A 20,161-nucleotide genomic window follows, 5' to 3' on the forward strand; every position below is an offset into this window, starting at 1 on the left:
TTTCTCAGTTTTAGTAAATGAGTTGCAGCAAATATATTTGCATTCAGATTTAGCAAATGGCCATTTAAGTTCCTAACTTTTGAAGATTATGTGGAAGTGTAGTGTAAAGAGTTGAAAAGACAAAACTGTCAACAGAATCAAAATGACCATTAAAAGCACGGCATTTATCTAAAACATTCAAAGAATATTTTACATCTCAAAAATAGGTAATTCCACCGTTTTCATATGTTTTATTACAAAAGTTAACGATAAGAACTTTGATAGTAGTTAAGGAACTAGTTAAGCACTGAAAGATTAGTTGTAGAAAACAATATTTTACTGTTTTGTTGGGTTTTTTTGTTGGTTTTTTTTTTTTTTTTTTTGGGGGGGGGGATGTAACCAATACATGGTAGGTACCTTCAAATATCAAGAAGAGGCATTAAGCTGTGATGTATGATTGTTTACTATTTGAATCTCTGTGGAGTGCACGGAAGAATTCAAAATGTCATTCTCAAGAAAGTCCGTTTAGTATTTACGGCATACCACCATCTTATGTAACTGACGTATAATTGAAATTAGACTATATACTACTGTGGTGGTTTTTTTTGTATGAATACGAAATAATAGTTGCTTCAATGTTATTAAAATAGGGAGGTATTAAGTGTTGAATGGCAGCGTCATTAAATATTCTCGATTAGATGACGAAATCACTTCTTCACTTAATATATTTAATTTTCTGAGAGGGCGTTGATGAACCTCAGGTTTATCGATACGCGGGAACAGCCTATGATCCATTTACTGCAACTTGGCCTTGTTTAAGTGTAGAATGCAAAATAACACAATGCGTATTGAATATTAATACCACAAGATTTGTCAACATAAGTGATGTTCTGTTATACCATAATCCCAGTTAAGAAGAAAGGGAGAGTAAGCGCTCACAAACATGCTTAACAATTGATATTTCACTGATTATCGTTTGTTGAGGTGTTACATGCTTGTTTTCCGTTCACTTTTTTATACATAAATTAGGCCGTAAATTTTCTCGTTTGAATCGTTTTACATTTATCATTTCGGGGCCTTTAGATTTATAGCTGACTATGCAGTATGGGCTTTGCTCATTGTTGAAGGTCGTACGTTGACTTATATTTAGGGATCAATTTCTGTATCAATTGGTCTCTTGTAAAGAGTTCCCTTACCGAAAAATAGGCCCTTTTACCATTTTACCATGCAAATGAAGTTTGCGGCAAGCTTGCTGCAAACATGTTTATGCAAATTAGATTTGCCGCAAGCTTGCGGCAATTGTTTGCTGCAAGCTTGCGGCAATCGTTTGTTGCAAACTTGCGGCAAACTTGCAGGAACTACACATATATCATATCATGTGTGTAGACACATTCAATTTATCTCTTTCAAATTACAAAGCAACATTTTTAAAAAGTCAATTCCTGTCTTTATACAACAGTTATTGAAAGAATTCTTGAAAACTCATGAGATTTAAGGAAATACATACATGCATTTGAGTTTTGAAAAATGACATAATATACCTGTATTATAGAAATGAAAAAGGTAAAATCTCAAATGTATATTGAGACTATAAAGATAGGTAATAATTGCATTACAGAAATTTACTGTATCTTAGCAAACATGATCCTGATGGTGCAGTGCATCAGTTACAAATTCAAACTTATAATAGCTTAAGTTTTTCAATCACACATACATGTATATATAATTGCTTACTAACTAAATCATGTATGATGATAGCATTAATTATTTCATTAAAACATGAAGTTACATGAATCATTAGTACTTACAAAATTACATACTGATTATCCAATAGTATTGAACCAAAACTTGATCTCTTATATGTGAAATACATTTCCAAACACAACCAACATGACCTAGTCACAATTTCAAATTGTTTGAATCCAGGAAGTGCCAACTAGGCATGCCCAGTCAATATTGTGTAATTCCTGCAATGTTCTGGCAAACATATATAATGGTCAAAGTTTTCTGCAATATTGCGGCAAACATATAGAATGGTCAAAGTTTCTGCAATCTTACGGCAAACATTCTTTATCATTTTAAAGTTTCTGGCAATCTCACGGCAAACATTGATGTTTCTGCAAACTTGCTGCAAGCTTGCAGCAATGTTTGCCGCAAGTTTGCAGCTAGCGGCAAACATCTGCAAACACTATTTTCTGTGTTCCTGCAAACTTTTTGTTTGCCGCAAGCTTGCAGCAAGTCTGCTGCAAGTTTGCGGCAAACAATTCAGTTTCATAAGGGTTGTCTCATTGACATTCATATCACATCTTATTTTTTATATTAACCACGTAATGTTATTAGAGGACGACCATTTGATAATTCGGGGGATGGTAAAGGATGTTTTCGGATAGAATATTCAGTTTCACCTTTTATTTTGCAAGTGTCGTTAACTGTTTGTGCTCAGCTCAGGCTTTGCACATACGTACTGCACGTGAGTACCCACATGATCCAACCTCAGACTTCAGAAGCAGATTGATGTTATTAAACACAATACATTGTGACTTGTTGCAGATTGTGTATTTAATATAAATCAGTATCTATCTATTCTTTAATATGCATGAAATATCTGCCACTGTAAAAAAATCAATCATGATTCATAATCTAAACTACTTTGTTGTTAGTATTTAGAGATAGTAAATATTCGAATTGTAGACGTGATTTTAATACACTTAATTTAAATCGATCCCTATTAAAGTACATTCATTCTACATGTTCTATTTTTATCACGGTTAAACGACCACTACAACATGTACACAACATGTATACATATATGTGTGAAATGTACGATCATAAGTGATATGTTCTGAAATGTATGTATTTAACTTTATCGATCGTTTTATTTGTTTTAAATGAAATAGTCATTATGTTTTCTAATAGTCTTTCGTCTTTCTGCTTATTATATAATTACTCATGTATAATTCTGCTGGAAATGTACTATTTTTTTTGGATGAAATATTTTTAAAAAATATGCATACACAGGTAGGATCCTGTATTTAGACATTATACACACTCATGGAAGAACTATTTGTTTTTAAGATGCAGATATAGGTCGTATTCATTTTGATTATATTTAGCATGGCAATTCTTAATAACATTTTGTTAGTTCTATAGAGTGTCTCAGTTTAATTTCCCTTCTTGTATAAAATTATTGTTTTTTTTTCCATAGATACATTTGTACAGAAACATATTTATATAAATTTATTAGTTTAATACCTTAAATAAAGTATAAGACAAAAAAAGTGACAAGACTAGTTTTCCAATGACCTAGGGCTTTTCTCTGTGCCAGAGGTCTGGCAACAGATTAGATGATAAATCTTATTCATTCTTCTCTTGTTAGTGTCCTAAAGTTCAGTCTTATATGTGAAAATGAAATATGTAATATGCACATTGATCTAGACAGGCGAACCAGTCTAATTCAACCTTGTCTTGTTAGTGTCCTGATGTTCAATCTTATTCAACCTTGTCTTGTTAGTGTCCTGATGTTCAATCTTATTCAACCTTGTCTTGTTAGTGTCCTGATGTTCAATCTTATTCATTCTTCTCTTGTTAGTGTCCTAATGTTCAGTCTTATTTATTCTTCTCTGGTTAGTGTCCTGATGATGAATCTTATTCATTTTTCTCTTGTTAGTGTCCTGGGTAGGGTACACAAAAGAGCAACTTAAATTCTGGGATACAAATACTACCGTCCTACATGTACATAAGATCAATTGTGTGGAAAACGAAAGGGCCTGGGATGGTGTAATTTTTAATGAACACCATTGCACTATATTAGTTATATATAAAGTTGAATTCTTTAATTCGTCTTTTTATCGTCATACCGACTAACAAATTGGACCTCATTATTTTAGTAGGATAGATTATTACTAGTATGTCAAATGTTGTTATATACTTTCAGGTCAGATGAAGTTAAGGTATTGGTTGTTGGCGATAGTGGTGTTGGAAAAACCTCACTTCTCATTACATATGTAACCGACTCCTTTCCTCACCAGTATATTCCGTCTATAGCAGATTTTGACCACCATATTATTGGAACAGTGGAGGGACAGAATATTAATTTGACATTATGGGACACAGGCGGCGGTGTAAGTATGCTTACAGTGAACATTATGGGACACAATCGGTGTTGTAAGTATGGTCAGATTTGAAATTATAGGACACAGTATTCAAAGAAAACTAACCATCAGAGATATGAATAACCATCAAAGATATGACTAACCATCAGAGATGTGATTATATAAAAAAGAAGATGTGGTATGATTGCCAATGAGACAACTATCCACAAAAGACCAAAATGACTCAGACATTAACAACTATAGGTCACCGTACGGCCTTCAACAATAAGTAAAGCCCATACCGCATAGTCAGCTATAAAAGGCCCCGATAAGACAAGTTAAAACAATTCAAACGAGAAAACTAACGGCCTTATTTACGTAAAATATTAACGAAAAACAAATATGTAACACATAAATATACGACAACAACTGAATTACAGGCTCCTGACTTGGGACAGGCACATACATGAATAATGTGGCGGAGCTAAACATGTTAGCGGAACCCAACCCTCCCCCTAACCTGGGGCAGTGGTATAACAGTACAACATAAGAACGAACTATAAAAATCAGTTGAAAAAGGCTTAACTCATCAGATGGACAAAAATACAAGTGGACGTGGCCGGGTACTTAATATATACATCCCGACACAAAAAGACACAATGAACAGATCTGAGAGTACTCGCAGTTATCTGACAGCTAGTTCAAAGCCACCAACAACTAATAAAAAAATCATGCATCTAAGACTAAACTATCAATCCGTACACATCCAACATCCAATGGATTTAGTGTAAAGACGTCATAAACATCTAGAGAAACACATGACCTTGTGCAATGCCAAGTTACAGGTATCGGCAGATTGTAGATCCATGAAAATGTATATGTATATAACATACTAGTAATATTTAGTTAGCTTTTAATTTACTGATAACAAAATCAATATGTATACCAAAAAAAACAATATTCAATGATCTTATTACAGTGTTGAATAGGTAACCTTTTAAAATAAGTTTATTTAAAGAATCCGGAGCGACAAGTTTACATGGATCATTTCTAAATTTCCGGGCATGGTAAGCAACATTTCCGTAAAAATGAGGGTGTGCTATCGTTTGAAATAAGTTTTCTACAGGTACAACCAAACTTCAAAACCAAATCTTTATATCTATGGAAAAAATTAGAAAATGTTTGAAGTAATATATGGTAACGATATCCCTGGTTTAACAATTTACCAGTAATACATAGGTTGCGTTCGTTAAAATCAAAAACGTCACAACAGACACGGGCATAGCGAACAAGTTGTGAATTATAAACACCGTAAGATGGTGTCAAAGGAACATCACCATCTAAAAATGGAAAATTAAAAATAGGGAACGAAAAATCGTCTCTTTCGTCGTAAATTTTAGTGTGGAGTTTCCCGTTTAAAACCAAAAATATCTAAATCCAATAAAGTACAGTTATAACCGAATAATTTTGATTCATTTAAAGTAAGTTCCTTGGGGTAAATTTCAGCAGTATATTGAGAAAATTTTAATTCTTGATTATTTAACGAAAATATATCATCAAGATAACGGTAAGTGTTGTTGAATTTATTAATTAAATGCAATTTCGATTAGCCGTCACAGATGTGTTTAAACATCACATATATAACTAACAATCAGAGATATTACTAACCATCAGAGATGTGATTAGCCATCACAGATGTGTCTAAATATCACCTATATGACTAACAATCAGAGATATTACTAACCATCAGAGATATGACTAACCATCAGAGATATTACTAACTATCAGAGATAGGACTTACCATCAGAGATATGACTAACAATCAGAGATATTACTAACTATCAGAGATAATACTTACAATTAGAGATATTACTAACTATCAGAGATATGACTTATAATCAGAGATATGACTAACCATCAGAGATTTGACTTATCCTCAGAGATGGGATTAAACATAAGAGAGGTGAGTACATGTAACAGGTGACTAACCATCAGAGACATGAATAACCATCAGAGATATGATTACCCATCACAGTTATGACTAACCATCACAGTTATGACTAACCATCAAAGATATAACTAACCACCAGAGATATGACTAACTACCAGAAATATGACTAACCATTATTCTTTGATTTATTTCAGGAGTACTATGATAGACTCCGACCTTTAAGCTACTATGGAAGAGATATAATCTTGCTGTGTTTTGACATTAGAGATGATTCCACACTTCTCAGTGTAAAAGAAAAGTTTATACCTGATCTTGATAAACATGTACCTAACATTCCTCGAATACTTGTAGGCTGTAAATCAGGTAATGTAATACACACACATGTATAAACCATGATTCCTCAAATGCCTGTATACTGTGACAAAGATAATAACATTTTAGTACGCCACACGCGAGTTTCGTCTAGATGAGATTCATAAATAGAGCTCAAATAAAAACAGTATCATAAATAACGAAATTAAAAAAATAATGAAAAAAAATAAAATAATAAAGTTCCAAAATCACACAAAGGCAAATGGTAAGAAAACCTTAGTGCTTTGATTGCCTTTTAACAGTATTTTATAAATCGTAATTTTAGAGAAATTAACTCTACCAATAACGTTTTACGTCAGCGCAGGATTCATCACTAGTCTACTGGGCTGGTGATTATATAGCTTGGTAAGATGGCGTTCTGGAATCAAGATGGAATATAATTATTATTATTATTACATTTTTTCTATAGCGCTAAATCTAAAACAATATTACTCAAAGCGCTTTACATCACATGTTAAACTAAAATATACACACAGACAGTGATAAAAATATAAAAGATGAACACACAAAATAAATATTTAATTGTTAAAACTTTTCTAGATAAAAGGATTAATAATGTAGAACTTTTTACAAAAAAGTGGTATATATATATCAATGAATCAAAATAAAATTATACTGAATAAAGTTGGTAAAATAAAATAGCCAAAAAAGTCTAAGATAAGATTGCTATTAAAAATTATCAAATATAAGTTAAAAATTTGAAAACGTATTCAAAAGATGAAAAAGGAATATTACCATGAAAAAATATGTGTGCTACTAAAAACATACAATGTACATATTATAAATGAAACATATCTCCAGTTAAAAGAAAGGTTCGATAAATCAAAAGCAGGCTAACGTCTATGGCACAGTGTATCACAGAAACGAATTTAAGGGATTAAAAATGCTTGTCGAAAAAAGTGAGTTTTTAAGTTCTTTTTGAATACAGGCACCGACTTTGCATTTTGAAGTTTTTTTGGTAATGCATTCCAAAGGATGGCCGCTGCTTGATCAAATCTTCTATTGCCGTAGGTTTTGGTTCGCACAATAGGAGTTACGAGTGTTAATTTGTTTTCAGACCTAAAATGATCTTGATGGCCTGTATAAATTTACAAGTTCACTAAGATATAATGGCGCTTCATGTTTCACGGACTTGAATACATATAATAATATTTTGTATTGCACCCTGTATTGCACAGGCAGCCAGTGAAGAGACTCAAGTGTCGAAGTAATGTGTTCGTATTTCTTTTTTCTTGTAACCACTCGCGCAGCAGTGTTCTGAACCCTTTGTACTCTCTGAATCATGTAAGCTGGTAGTCCATAAAGTAAAGCGTTGCCATAATCCAATCTAGAAATAATTAACGAATTTACCAGAGTTTTACATGCATCCTCGTTGATGTACGGACGTATGCGGCCTATATTTCGTATTTGATAAAAACATGATCTCGAAACTGAACTGACTTGTTGGTGCATTGACAGAGTCTGATCAAAATGAACACCCAGATTTTTAATACACTCAGAACTTGTAATGATGTTTCCTTTAAAGGTGAGATTGCAATCCTTCAAATCTTTCACTCGTTTTTTCGCAGCAAATAGCATCAGTTCTGTTTTGTCCTCGTTCAGTTTAAGCATGTTTTCACACATCCAGGAACTTATATCGGCCAAACAGTCCTCAATTCGATTCGATGTGTTTTTCCAGTTATCAAGAGGTTGGAAAACTAAATAGATCTGCGTATCATCGGCATAGCATTGATAAGACATGTTGTGACGTCTACAGATTTCGCCGATCGGCTTCGAAAATATAGTATATAGCTTTGGGCCAAGCACGGAGCCCTGCGGCACACCGCAATTAAGGGCATACGATACAGTTACAGTGGAGGTAATGACGTTGCTAACGTAAAATGTTATTTTCGCGACGTCAAACTGTGACATATCGGGAAAAGATGCATTTTTCGACTGATTTTTATCATTCAAACTGATTTAATTTGAAAACGAGTTCATGGACCCCTATTTTTCAAAACAGCAATTTGTTTCATTTTGCAGGAAGATTATGTGACCCAAATTTTATAAAACTGTAAATAGAGGAATTTTTTTTATTTTGATAAACATTCAGCAAAAAATGACGTATTTTCCCCAATTCATGAACATTTGATAAATATGAGTTATGAGTTATTTCTGAAAAACAAAACGCATAATTTGTTAGGATACTTATAAAATTCAGAAATTACCGGTTATTTAACAACAAAAAATTGTGTTTATCTTTTATAACAAAAAAGTTATGTCTTTCTTTCGAAAAAGAAATTACGGCCACAAATCTGAATTTTGAGCAAATATACAAAATTTCGTCCTCATTTTACCCCAAAAGTAGCACATGAAGGTATATTTTTTATTACATATTTGATTTAATCAGGTAAAAAATAGTAGTATATGCAAATTTTCACGAACTTGTAAATACAGGATCAAAACTGTATCGTTTGCCTTTAAGACGAAATTCGTTGGAGTGGGCTGAGCCTACTGCAATACGCTGTGTCCTATCTCGGAGGTAAGAGAGTAACCATTTCAGAGCAGAACCTGAGATTCCAAAAGCATATTCTAATCTAGCCTCGATAATGTTGTGATCAATCACATCAAACGCCGCTGAAAGGTCTATATTCGCTGCTTAAACTTTTATTTTAGCAGTCCGACAAGACCGAACAACAAACACCAAACTAAAAGTAACATAACAACAATACCAATATATACAAGCACAAGCAATTAAAGGAGTAAAAAGATTAACAAATGCCAAAAAAGAAACACGTATTTGTAAATAATTGTCTTAACTGTCACAGCGAATAAATAGTTAAATGAATAGACTAAATGAGATTCGCTCCTTAATTTGTCCTAGATTACGATCCTTAATCTGTTTAAAGCACTTATGTGTAAATTAACGACAAAGTCCCAAACAAGCGTTAGCCTTTCAAAAAGGGATATAGTCGACTCTTAGATGATGAAAATGGAAAGTGCTCTCGTTTTGTAGATCAATTCATTTACTGGAATAGACACGTGCATCAATCAACAAATTTTACCACACACGTGAGGTCACACATATATCGTTTAACGTTGTTGTTTACTCCAGAAGATTCGACTATTTATAGATAAAAGTTACCTGTGTAAAATCTAATTGCTAAAATAGAGAGCACAAATTCAATACTTTACGGGATTGAAGGACATTTACTAGGTTTGGATTGTTCTAACCAATCAATAAACTTTGATTATTCACGTCTCGTAATATCTTCCAATCAGGTAGCAAGAAAAATTCACGCACTTACTATGCATCGTTCAATTCTTAATATTATTATCGACTCTTAGGAGTCGATAATAATAAAATGTGATATAAAATAAGTGCAAAACATGAAAGTACAGTAGGACACTTGAAATTGTAAAATGTTGTTTAAAACTAAATTCACATTCCACAATACAAATAGTCCGGCCATAATACCCTAACAGACTTGTATTTAATTCATTGTACTGTTTGTAGATCTTCGGATAACAGAACCGAACTCTTGTGTTGATAAAGACCAAACAGAAAGGTCTGCAAATGCTTTAGGACTGCATTATTTCGAAACCAGTTCAGTGAAGGGACATGGGCTGCAAACGTGCTTTGACAAAGCTGTATGTAATTTAGTATAACTGGTTACCATGGTTACATTGTTATTCTGGAGACAATGATTCCACCCCTCTCCCTTACCACGCTTTCAGCGGTAAGGAAAATATTGTCTTCATCAGTGTTTGTGGATGGGCTGTAATGTTTGTCATACTATCAGTATATCCCCCGTCTTGCTTTAGTAAATAATAACTATTTTCAATTTGATTTCTTCTAAAGACAGCTAAAAACATGGGCATATGTATGACGAATTCTTGAAAGAAACAACTATATATTATATAACAAATACATTTTTGAGGGAATTTAGTTATTTCCCTCTTTATGGGGAATAGTTAGAACACGATTCACAAACTATTCAAAGACAAACAAGAATTTCTCACAAAACATATATGTAATTTAAAAAAAAATGACCGTATTAAAGTACAACACACTGCGTATGGTTATAGAAAGAAGCGGTGTGTATTCATATATCATTAACATTTTATCGTCTGACTATGCATCTTATTTCCAGTTTTGCATTAAAAGCAATCAATCAATCAATAAATCTTTTCAAAATAAATAATATTTATTTTTAATATAGATGCGTATGGGTCTAGACTACAGTAGATTGCCAAGAAAGGGAAAACAAAAACTCTACCATAGTACACCCAAGAAGATGATCCCTCCTGTCAAACCCATTAAAGGTAATCTTATATTTAAACCATAAATATGATAGAGTGTGAACGATTCTTAAATACACTTAAGAATGTTCAAACAAATTTAAGAGTGATAGAAGATGCATTAATACATTGATTAATTGATTGTTGTTGAATGCTACTTTCAGCACTATTGTAGTACATCCAGAGTGCCCGAACAGAACCACCGACCTTCAGTAGGAAAACTGACACTGCATCATATGTCGAACATAAATCTGAATCGATTAAAAGTGGAACATAAATCTGAATGCATTAAAAGTCGAACATAAATCTGAATGCATTAAAAGTGGAACATAAATCTGAATGCATTAAAAGTCTAACATAAATCTGAATGCATTTAAAGTCTAACATTATGTTGAATGCATCAAAAGTCGAACATAAATCTGAATCCATTAAAAGTGGAACATAAATTTGAATGCATTAAAAGTCGAAAATAAATCTGAATGCATTAAAAGTGGAACATAAATCTGAATGCATTAAAAGTCTAACATAAATCTGAATGCATTTAAAGTCTAACATTATTTTGAATGCATCAAAAGTCGAACATAAATCTGAATCCATTAAAAGTGGAACATAAATTTGAATGCATTAAAAGTCGAACATAAATCTGAATGCATTAAAAGTGGAACAAAAATCTGAATGCATTAAAAGTCTAACATAAATCTGAATGCATTAAAAGTCGAACATAAATCTGAATGCATTAAAAGTCGAACAAAAATCTGAATGTAGCAAAAGTCGAACATAAATCTGAATGCATTAACAGTCGAACATAAATCTGAATGTATTAAAAGTCTTACATCAATCTAAATGTAGTAGTTAAAAGTCGAACATAAATTTGGATGCATTAAAAGTCGAACATAAATTTGGATGCATTAAAAGTCGAACATAAATCTGGATGCAATAGAAGTTGAACAAAACTCTGAATGCATAAAAAGTTTAACATAAATCTGGATACATGTAAAGTCGAATATAAATCTGGATGCATTAAAAGTCGAACATAAATCTGGATGCATTAAAAGTCGAACATAAATCTGAATGCATTAAAAGTCGAACATAAATCTGAATGCATCAAAAGTCGAACATAAATCTGAATGTTTCAAAAGTCTAACACAAATCTGAATACATTAAAAGTCGAACACAAATCTGAATGCATTAAAAGTCGAACATAAATCTTGATGCATTGAAAGTTCAACAAAAATCTGAATTTGAAATCTCTTCTCACCATGATTCATGCGCTATATTTTAAAAACTGTCAGCCTAATTAAAAAAATATATAACGCAATGATCAAAAAGAAAAACAACGAAAGACGATCATCAGTTCTTAAACCAGAATATTTTAAACTAAGATTGAATTAAACAACAACGAAATCCATAAAACCACTTAAGTAGTTTCTGCTCCAACACTGACATCCGTCATGTTACTTCTTAAAAGGACGTCGATCAGTCATATCCTGTCATTTGTCATCATATAAAGTGGAATTTGTAATATCTCTTTGACTCTGATACACGGGAAATTCGTAAACCATTGGTAGATTTTAGTTCCCTAACCCAAAATCCCGAATGTATATAGATATTTGGAATGAAAACATAATTTGTCATTTGAATAGACTTCTAAAACATTGAAAATAATGTAGCACCACATACAGAAAAAAAGCAATAAATATAATGCATATACATCACTTTCCTATGTTAGGGGAGGGTAGGGCTCCCACAACATTCTAATCCCCGCCATACTCTGCATTATGTACATGTCTCCAGTCTGGAGCTTGAATTTAGTGCTTGTCGTTTGTTGTTGTTTCTCATATACTTGTTTTTCGTTTGTTATTTTGTAATAAATCAGGCTGTTGTTTTTTTCTCGTTTGAATTGATTTACAATTTTGGATATGCAGAATAGGTATTGGAGACGGTATACGCTGTTTTCTTTTGCATTTACTTTTACGTCATTGGTGGATAGTTATGTAAATTATCTAATTGGCAATTATACCACATCTCTTTATCTTATACATGTACAAGATCAAAATTATATCTAGAAGATTTCTCTTCAAACATCCAAATTCATTCAGATGCCTTTATAAAAGAAGGATATTTAAACCTTATATCTGACCTGCATTCGAAGTATAGTGATATAATGAAAATAGTTTTCTCTTTAGAAAAACCTCCAACATTTGTTTGGGAAAAATCGACTTTTGCTGAGGACTGGCTACAGATGTTAAACAATCCTAAATATTCAGATGTTATGTTTCTGCTTGGAGGAGGACGACATGAATGTGAAGCTCATAGTATAGTCCTTTCCTCAGCGTCAGAATTATTTTGTCGGATAATCAGAAATCATGTAAGTGAGCAAAACGCTGACGCTGTTAACATTGTATGTGTTAACCTAGGTACACATTTTGATTCTGAAATTGAATGCATTATTCAATGTTTATATATCTCAACGTGTACGATTCGCTCTTGTATGTAACAATGTTTTAGATTTTAACGAGAGAAATTTATGTATTACTGAAAAATTATTACACCAGGTTTTTTGTTTTCGATATCACAAACTAGTCACAACATTTTCTAAATTTTATCATCGGTATATAAGGACATCATTCGAAAATATAGCTCAACATGCAGACTTCTTATCAGGTATTTCACATTTTTTATGGAATTTTTTTTTATAAAGCACAAAGGTGTCAGTATTCACCTCAGAAACTTACAAACCTTTGAATATACTTATTAAGAAGGGATATAGTTACGATACTGCTGTAAGGTCATTAAAGATTGCATATTTTGGCGTTAAAATTTATTCACTAATAGGGTCTTTGCATCGGAACTGAACACATTTATTCAAAAACCATTAAAAAAATATATAAATCTAATCAGTAACGTTAAACCATACACAAAACGGTTTCAATGTCATCTGAATCTGATAATATGCGAAAGATAAAGTGTCTAAAGAGAATAGATTATCACTAGAACAGGACAACAGTTGTATATGATTTGACGACACCGGAGTTATTTAGCTTTATTCACACTTGGTAGATAGATAAATGTGGATGCTTTCCTATTGTGAACACTATTATGGTTGATATACTGTTACGTATATGTACTTAAAACTACACAATATAATTATATTAATTCGAATTTTAAATAACGAAGAATACAATTTCTAATGCTGGATGTACTTGATTGTAATGTCCAGTGGCAAATATATTATGCAAAACTATTATACAGGACGGCGTTTTGAGGTTTCATATAAAATAAGAACATGTTTCAAGAATTATTTTTATTCATTTTCATTTTTTTTAAGAAATATTCTGGTTCGGTCGGAACATCGGAAGATACGATTTTCGATAAAGTAGAGGGAATAGATACAATATTCGGCACCAAGCACATTGATGGTAGAAATATAATTACAATTGAGATCAATCACACTTTTGAAGCTGTAACATTTAAGCAGTTGCTAACATTTTTGTATACAGGTGAGTTATTAATACATGTGAGTTATTTATACATGTGAGTAATGCATATATGTGTTATTTTATAGTTCGAAAATTCGATGAACGTCGAAGAAGGCCACGGTTCTCATCAGGAATTATTTCAGCAAAGACGTTTCTTAAAATTAAAACGAGAAAATTAAATGTATGTTTTCTGATTTATCGAAATCATGTACTTTTATGACTTTTGATCGCAATTCTATCATAAATTATATATTAGCATACTAAAACGTATATTCAAATTACAAAAAGTCAAAAAGAAACTATTAACATTGCATGAATTTGTTACTTTGCATTATTTTTTTGCTAGTACTTTCAGCATCTATTTAAACATAATTATCGCTCATTAGGTAACTTCCAATACTGCCAATGGTCATATAACACGATAAACATCAAATTGAATACGTATAAAAAACTGCTATGTTTCAAATCAAAATTATTAGAAGTTTGACGTACTCAAATAGTAGTCATCTATATTTTAGGTGATCCCGGTACCATTCTAGAGACATACAAAACAGAACAATTGACAGAATTACGAAGAGCAGCTGATACATTTAAGCTACCATACTTAAATAATATTTGTCTCAATATTGAAAATGACGAACAGTTTTTGAATAAAAGTATAGCCGAATACTTGAACAGGGGAACTGGACAACGGATGAAGGAATTATATTTTAATCAAACAACTGACTGTGATATTAAATTTGAAGTAGAAGGTTGGTATTAACTTTCGAAGCAAGTTTGTCTGCTCTCCAGACTTTCTCGAAGTCCTGCATTTAATTGATTGCTTCGGTCCTTGCTTTGAAGTTGGATTCGAACGTATCTGATGAGTCTTTTGAAGACGAAACACGCATCTGGCGCAAAAATAAAATTTCAATCCTGGTATCTATGATGAGTTTATTTAGTATATAATATCAGATAATTAAAATTTCACTGATATATTTCGCACTGTGATTGGAGGGACAACTTTTTATTGTTTTTAATGTATTCATATAATATCAAAATCAAATAGCTTTTTTACAATTATTTCTAAGGTAGACAAAGAACCATCATTGCGCGAGATACTCAACCTTTATTTAATGTTTAATAACTGAATACAGATATTAGCAAATTTAATTAAGTCTCGTGTGTGATTAAGAAACCATGAACGTGTAATAAACCGAGTAATAAACTAAGTGCAATCAAAAAGACACACACAACCAAAGTTAAACAAAAATGTTTTATGATTAAAAAAAGGTAACAGAAGAATACAGCTGTTCGAAACTCATAAATCAATAGAAAAAAACAAATCTGGGGGGGGGGGGGGGGGGGCGCACTACGTTTGCGCGCATTTGGGGATTAAAATGTTTTATGTTTGCGCGCAGCTTTTGATTACATTTGCGCGCATTCATTTAACAGGTAAACTCGGGAAAACATATAAATAAAAATTAAATTTAATTATAATTGACTATATATTTTTTATTTTCATAATAAATATGACTATCAATTATTAATTTAGAAAATATTTCTTAATTCAAACTATATATTGTTCATATTGAATTATAAAACCAATTATAAAGACTTAATGATCATTATAAAGTCCGTAGTATAGCTTAATACATGTAACTTCATTGCGAATATTTCAGAGTGAAAAGGTTTGAGTTAGTTTATAAAGTTATACCAAGGCACAAACATGGAGTTTCGACACGTACCTACATGTAAAGTAATGAAATAATCAATACTTTTACCTTTATCATAAGCTATGCTTTAGCGTTTTAACATTTTAACATTTCTATCTGTACATATTTCTAGGATTTAGTGCTTGTGCATAATAAAACGGACTTATCTTGCTCGAAATCCCACTTTCACCTCATCGTTGGTGAGTAGGGGACCAAGACTAACGGAATGAGTACTTATACTTGTAAATAATTGAACTAATTGTAAATAAATAAGTATTATTACCTGTATTTTACATGAGTTTACCTGTCAAAAAAATGCGCGCAATTGTAATCAAAAGTTGCGCGCAAACGTAATGATTTTTGCGCGCAAATGTAATGGTAATGCGCGAAAACGTAATGCACCGAATCTGGGTCACAAACTAAAACTGAGGGAAACGCATTTAATATAAGAGGAGAACTACGACACAGTATTAAATTAAAATGTAACGCATACAGAAACGAACTAAGCATTAGATAGAATCGGATGAGAATAACAAATATAACATCAAAACTAAATACATGAATTTTGAATAGAAAAGTGCCATGACACGTCTTATAGTAATGTGAATCCACCCTCAAATATAAGAGGAAACAAACGACACAACAGAAACACAAACTTACAATGAAACACACACAGAAACGAACTATGATATAGCAATGGCAATATTCTTGACTAAAATTCATATTCCTAAAACCGTTATGTTTTAATTTTAGGTGAACATATCACTGCCAGTACAGTAGTTTTGTACTGCAGATGTCCAGTATTTGCAGATATGTTATCGATGGAATCTGAAAATGAAAACGTCGAGTCACCAGAGGTAATGAGCTTATTCTATTAAAGATTTTACCATACCGTTTTTTCGTATTTTTCTCATGTTGTACAGAAACATTTTCATACCAGTGTGGACAAGACCTTGTCTTTGTCAGCCATTTATCGTCCCCTTCCACTGAACTCTCATCGTTTCCGCAACACCCTACTTGCAAATGGTGTCAAGCGAGAGCCTAAAACTCAGTCCCTGAAGTTTTCTCCCGGGAGTAGGGATTGAACAAGGAACCTTTGCGTTAGTAGTCCGAAGTCTGAACCACTACACTACGGCTCTCTTAAAACAAAGCATTTCAAACAATAACACACTGCTTTAGTAAATAAAAGTTGAATGACTTTAGTAATGAATAAATAGAAAGATAGATAAATAAATAGTGCGGTTGATTCATTAATATTACTATAGGGAATAAAACGGTTTTTATTTTTCAATGACATGCGAACTTTCCATCGGTTTGTATAAATTGAGAATGAGAGAGGAATGTGTCAAAGAGACAACCCCACCAAATAATATTTTTTTCCTCAATCCACGAAAATTAATAGTACATACTGAAATGAATGAATACAGAGTATTTCATGGTGCAAATGCTTGTTTTATGTTACAGATACAACTGCCTGACACACATCTATGTAGTTTTCTTGCTCTCTTAGAATTCCTTTATACTGACCACGCTTCGATATGTGATGTTAATGGTACTGGACTGTTGCGTATTGCAGATAAATATGGAATATCAAAACTTGTCAACTATTGTGAAATTTATATCATTAACATGCTAGATAAACTGACCAAATCTTCCAGTGATTATGCTGTACAGGATATTATAGACGCTCTATTGACAGCTCAGGTGAGTTACATAAACATCATCAGAAAACTAAAGTAGAGAGGCATGATGATTTTGTTTTGGCAATTCTAAACTTTGAATGGCAAATGGTTGCTGCTTTAGGTGATTACCATCGTGAGTTATACGGAGTCATTTGTTGTTGTAAATCAAACAATCAAAATTGCTTACTTTTTAATTGCCAAAAATAAGTGTCTAAGTTCTATAAGTTATATGATTTAGTCTACTCTGTTTATGCACCTTATTTTGTGTAAAAAACGAATAAAATATCAATTCAACAAAGGGTTTCTAAAGTTTATCAAGTTTCGTTTAGTTAGCTCCCTCCCATTGAATGAAACACCACAAAATCTACATAGTGGTCAAATGTTACGAAAATTTTTTTATCATGAAGAGGTATAATTTATGATCACAGCAGTCATTTATTTGTCACTCAAAGTCAAAGTAACATTCACCGAAACAGACAATTGAACAAGATGAACTCATTTGCTATTGAAATTATGTTGTGTGGATTTGTAATGATAGAGCACTATGTCAGTTGCTGTGGCCGGGAACAAAATCCTTTATAACATTGATGATAAGATTTCATGATTGTTTACAATGACTCAAAGATGTAGTAATAATGTCGAAAGTTCATACATCTGACCCTAGATTCTGCGCATGTAACGTTATCAAAATCTAAGTAGGCGATCTTTATCATCAGAGTTACAATGTACTTACTGAATTGTAATACAGCCAGTACACTATTGTTATTTCTAAATATCTAATTAATGTTACATTGTACTCAAATTACAGATAACTTTTTTTCACAGGCTTTCAATGCAGAACAGTTGACAAGGTGGTGTTTACACACTATTTCAACAAATTACGATACCTTTCAAAACACGGAACAGTTTTCTCAGCTCAGTGACCAAACCAAGAAACACATTGAAACAAATCGCTGGCCACCATTGCCCTATTTACAAGATTTTGAGAGATTTGAGCGTCGGAGGCAACGTAGAAAATGCTCAATTTTATAATAATGTGCAATTTTAATTGTTAAAAATATATTTATGACGTTACAATTCTGGTGATAATGATAAGAACATTTTTATATGACTTTATTTACGCATTATTACTTATATCTAAATCTCCTACCTCATAATAGCCTAAATATCTTTTATTAAAGAATACGTAATTTAATCAAGTTTTTTTTTATCAGTTTTAACATTTTTCACTGGACAACATTAAATTGTATAATTCAGTACAATGCTATTGATATATGCGCATTTGCGACATTTATATCTAAAAAAAAGTCTAAACCATTATATAAAGGTTCGTGCGAAACTAAGGTTCCAAAACCCAAATATATATATATATATTTTTTTTAAATCGAAATCTATAGCTGAAAGGAATAAAAGAGGGGCGACAGATACCAGAGGAACATTAAAACTCATAAGAACATTTTTATATGACTATATTTACGCATTATTATTTATATCTAAATCTCCTACATCATAATGGCCTAAATATCTTTTATTAAAGAATACGTAATTTAATCAAGTTTTTTTTTATCAGTTTTAACATTTTTCACTGGAGAACATTAAATTGTATAATTCAGTACAATGCTATTGATATATGCGCATTTGCGACATTTATATCTAAATAAAAGTCTAAACCATTATATAAAGGTTCGTACGAAACTAAGGTTCCAAAACCCAAATATATATATATATTTTTTTTTTAAATCGAAATCTATAGCTGAAAGGAATAAAAGAGGGGCGACAGATACCAGAGGAACATTAAAACTCATACATCGAAAATCAACTGAAAAACGCCAAGGCTAAAAATGAAATAGACTAACAGAAAAATAGTACTCAAGATACAACACAGAAAACATAAGACTTAAGCAACAAGAACCCCACCATAAAACTAGGGTGATTTCATGTGCTCCAGAAGGAAAAGCAGATCCTGATCCACATGTGTCACCCGTCTGTGTAAGATTGTAGCTAGGTTGTCAATAACTTGGGGGTTGGCCGTAGGTGCTCCAGTAGGTAAAGCACATCCTGCTCCATGTGGCACCCGTCTGTGTAAGATTGTAGCTAGGTTGTCAATAACTGGGGGGGGGGGGGGTGACCGAGGTGCTCCAGGAGGTTAAGCGGGTCCTGCTACACATGTGGCACCCGTCTGTGTCAGATTGTAGCTTGGTTGTCAATAACGGGGGGGGGGGGGGGTGATCGTAGGTGCTGCAGAAGGTAAAGCAGATCCTGCTCCACATGTGGCACCCGTCTGTGTAAGATTGTAGCTAGGTTGTCAATAACGGGGGGATCGTAGATGCTCCAGGAGGTAAAGCAGATCCTGCTCCACATGTGGCACCCGTCTGTGTAAGATTGTAGCTAGGTTGTCAATAACGGGGGGATCGTAGATGCTCCAGGAGGTAAAGCAGATCCTGCTCCACATGTGGTACCCGTCTGTGTAAGATTGAAGCTAGGTTGTCAATAACGGGGGTGATCGTAGGTGCTCCAGGAGGTAAAGCAGATCCTGCTCCACATGTGGCACCCGTCTGTGTAAGATTGTAGCTAGGTTGTTAATAACGGGGGTATCTTAGGTGCTCTAGGAGGTAAAGCAGATCCTGCTCCA

At 32.8% G+C, this 20,161-nt stretch overlaps 1 protein-coding gene across 1 annotated transcript; it reads left to right on the forward strand.

Moving 5' to 3' along the window:
- Window positions 1–2,309: 2,309 nt before the first annotated feature.
- LOC134706036 (rho-related protein racA-like) lies at window positions 2,310–19,641 on the forward strand. Its single transcript, XM_063564745.1, has 12 exons — window positions 2,310–2,348; window positions 3,002–3,066; window positions 3,914–4,100; window positions 6,216–6,384; window positions 9,890–10,023; window positions 10,596–10,698; window positions 12,861–13,042; window positions 14,003–14,174; window positions 14,672–14,905; window positions 16,601–16,704; window positions 17,312–17,551; window positions 18,355–19,641. Exons 1-12 carry the CDS (start codon window positions 2,310–2,312, stop codon window positions 18,559–18,561), a joined length of 1,836 nt encoding a protein of 611 aa, XP_063420815.1. The 3' UTR covers window positions 18,562–19,641.
- Window positions 19,642–20,161: the final 520 nt, after the last annotated feature.

This window comes from Mytilus trossulus, chromosome 2, assembly GCF_036588685.1.
Source record: "Mytilus trossulus isolate FHL-02 chromosome 2, PNRI_Mtr1.1.1.hap1, whole genome shotgun sequence".
In the NCBI taxonomy this organism is placed as follows: Eukaryota; Metazoa; Mollusca; class Bivalvia; order Mytilida; family Mytilidae; genus Mytilus; species Mytilus trossulus.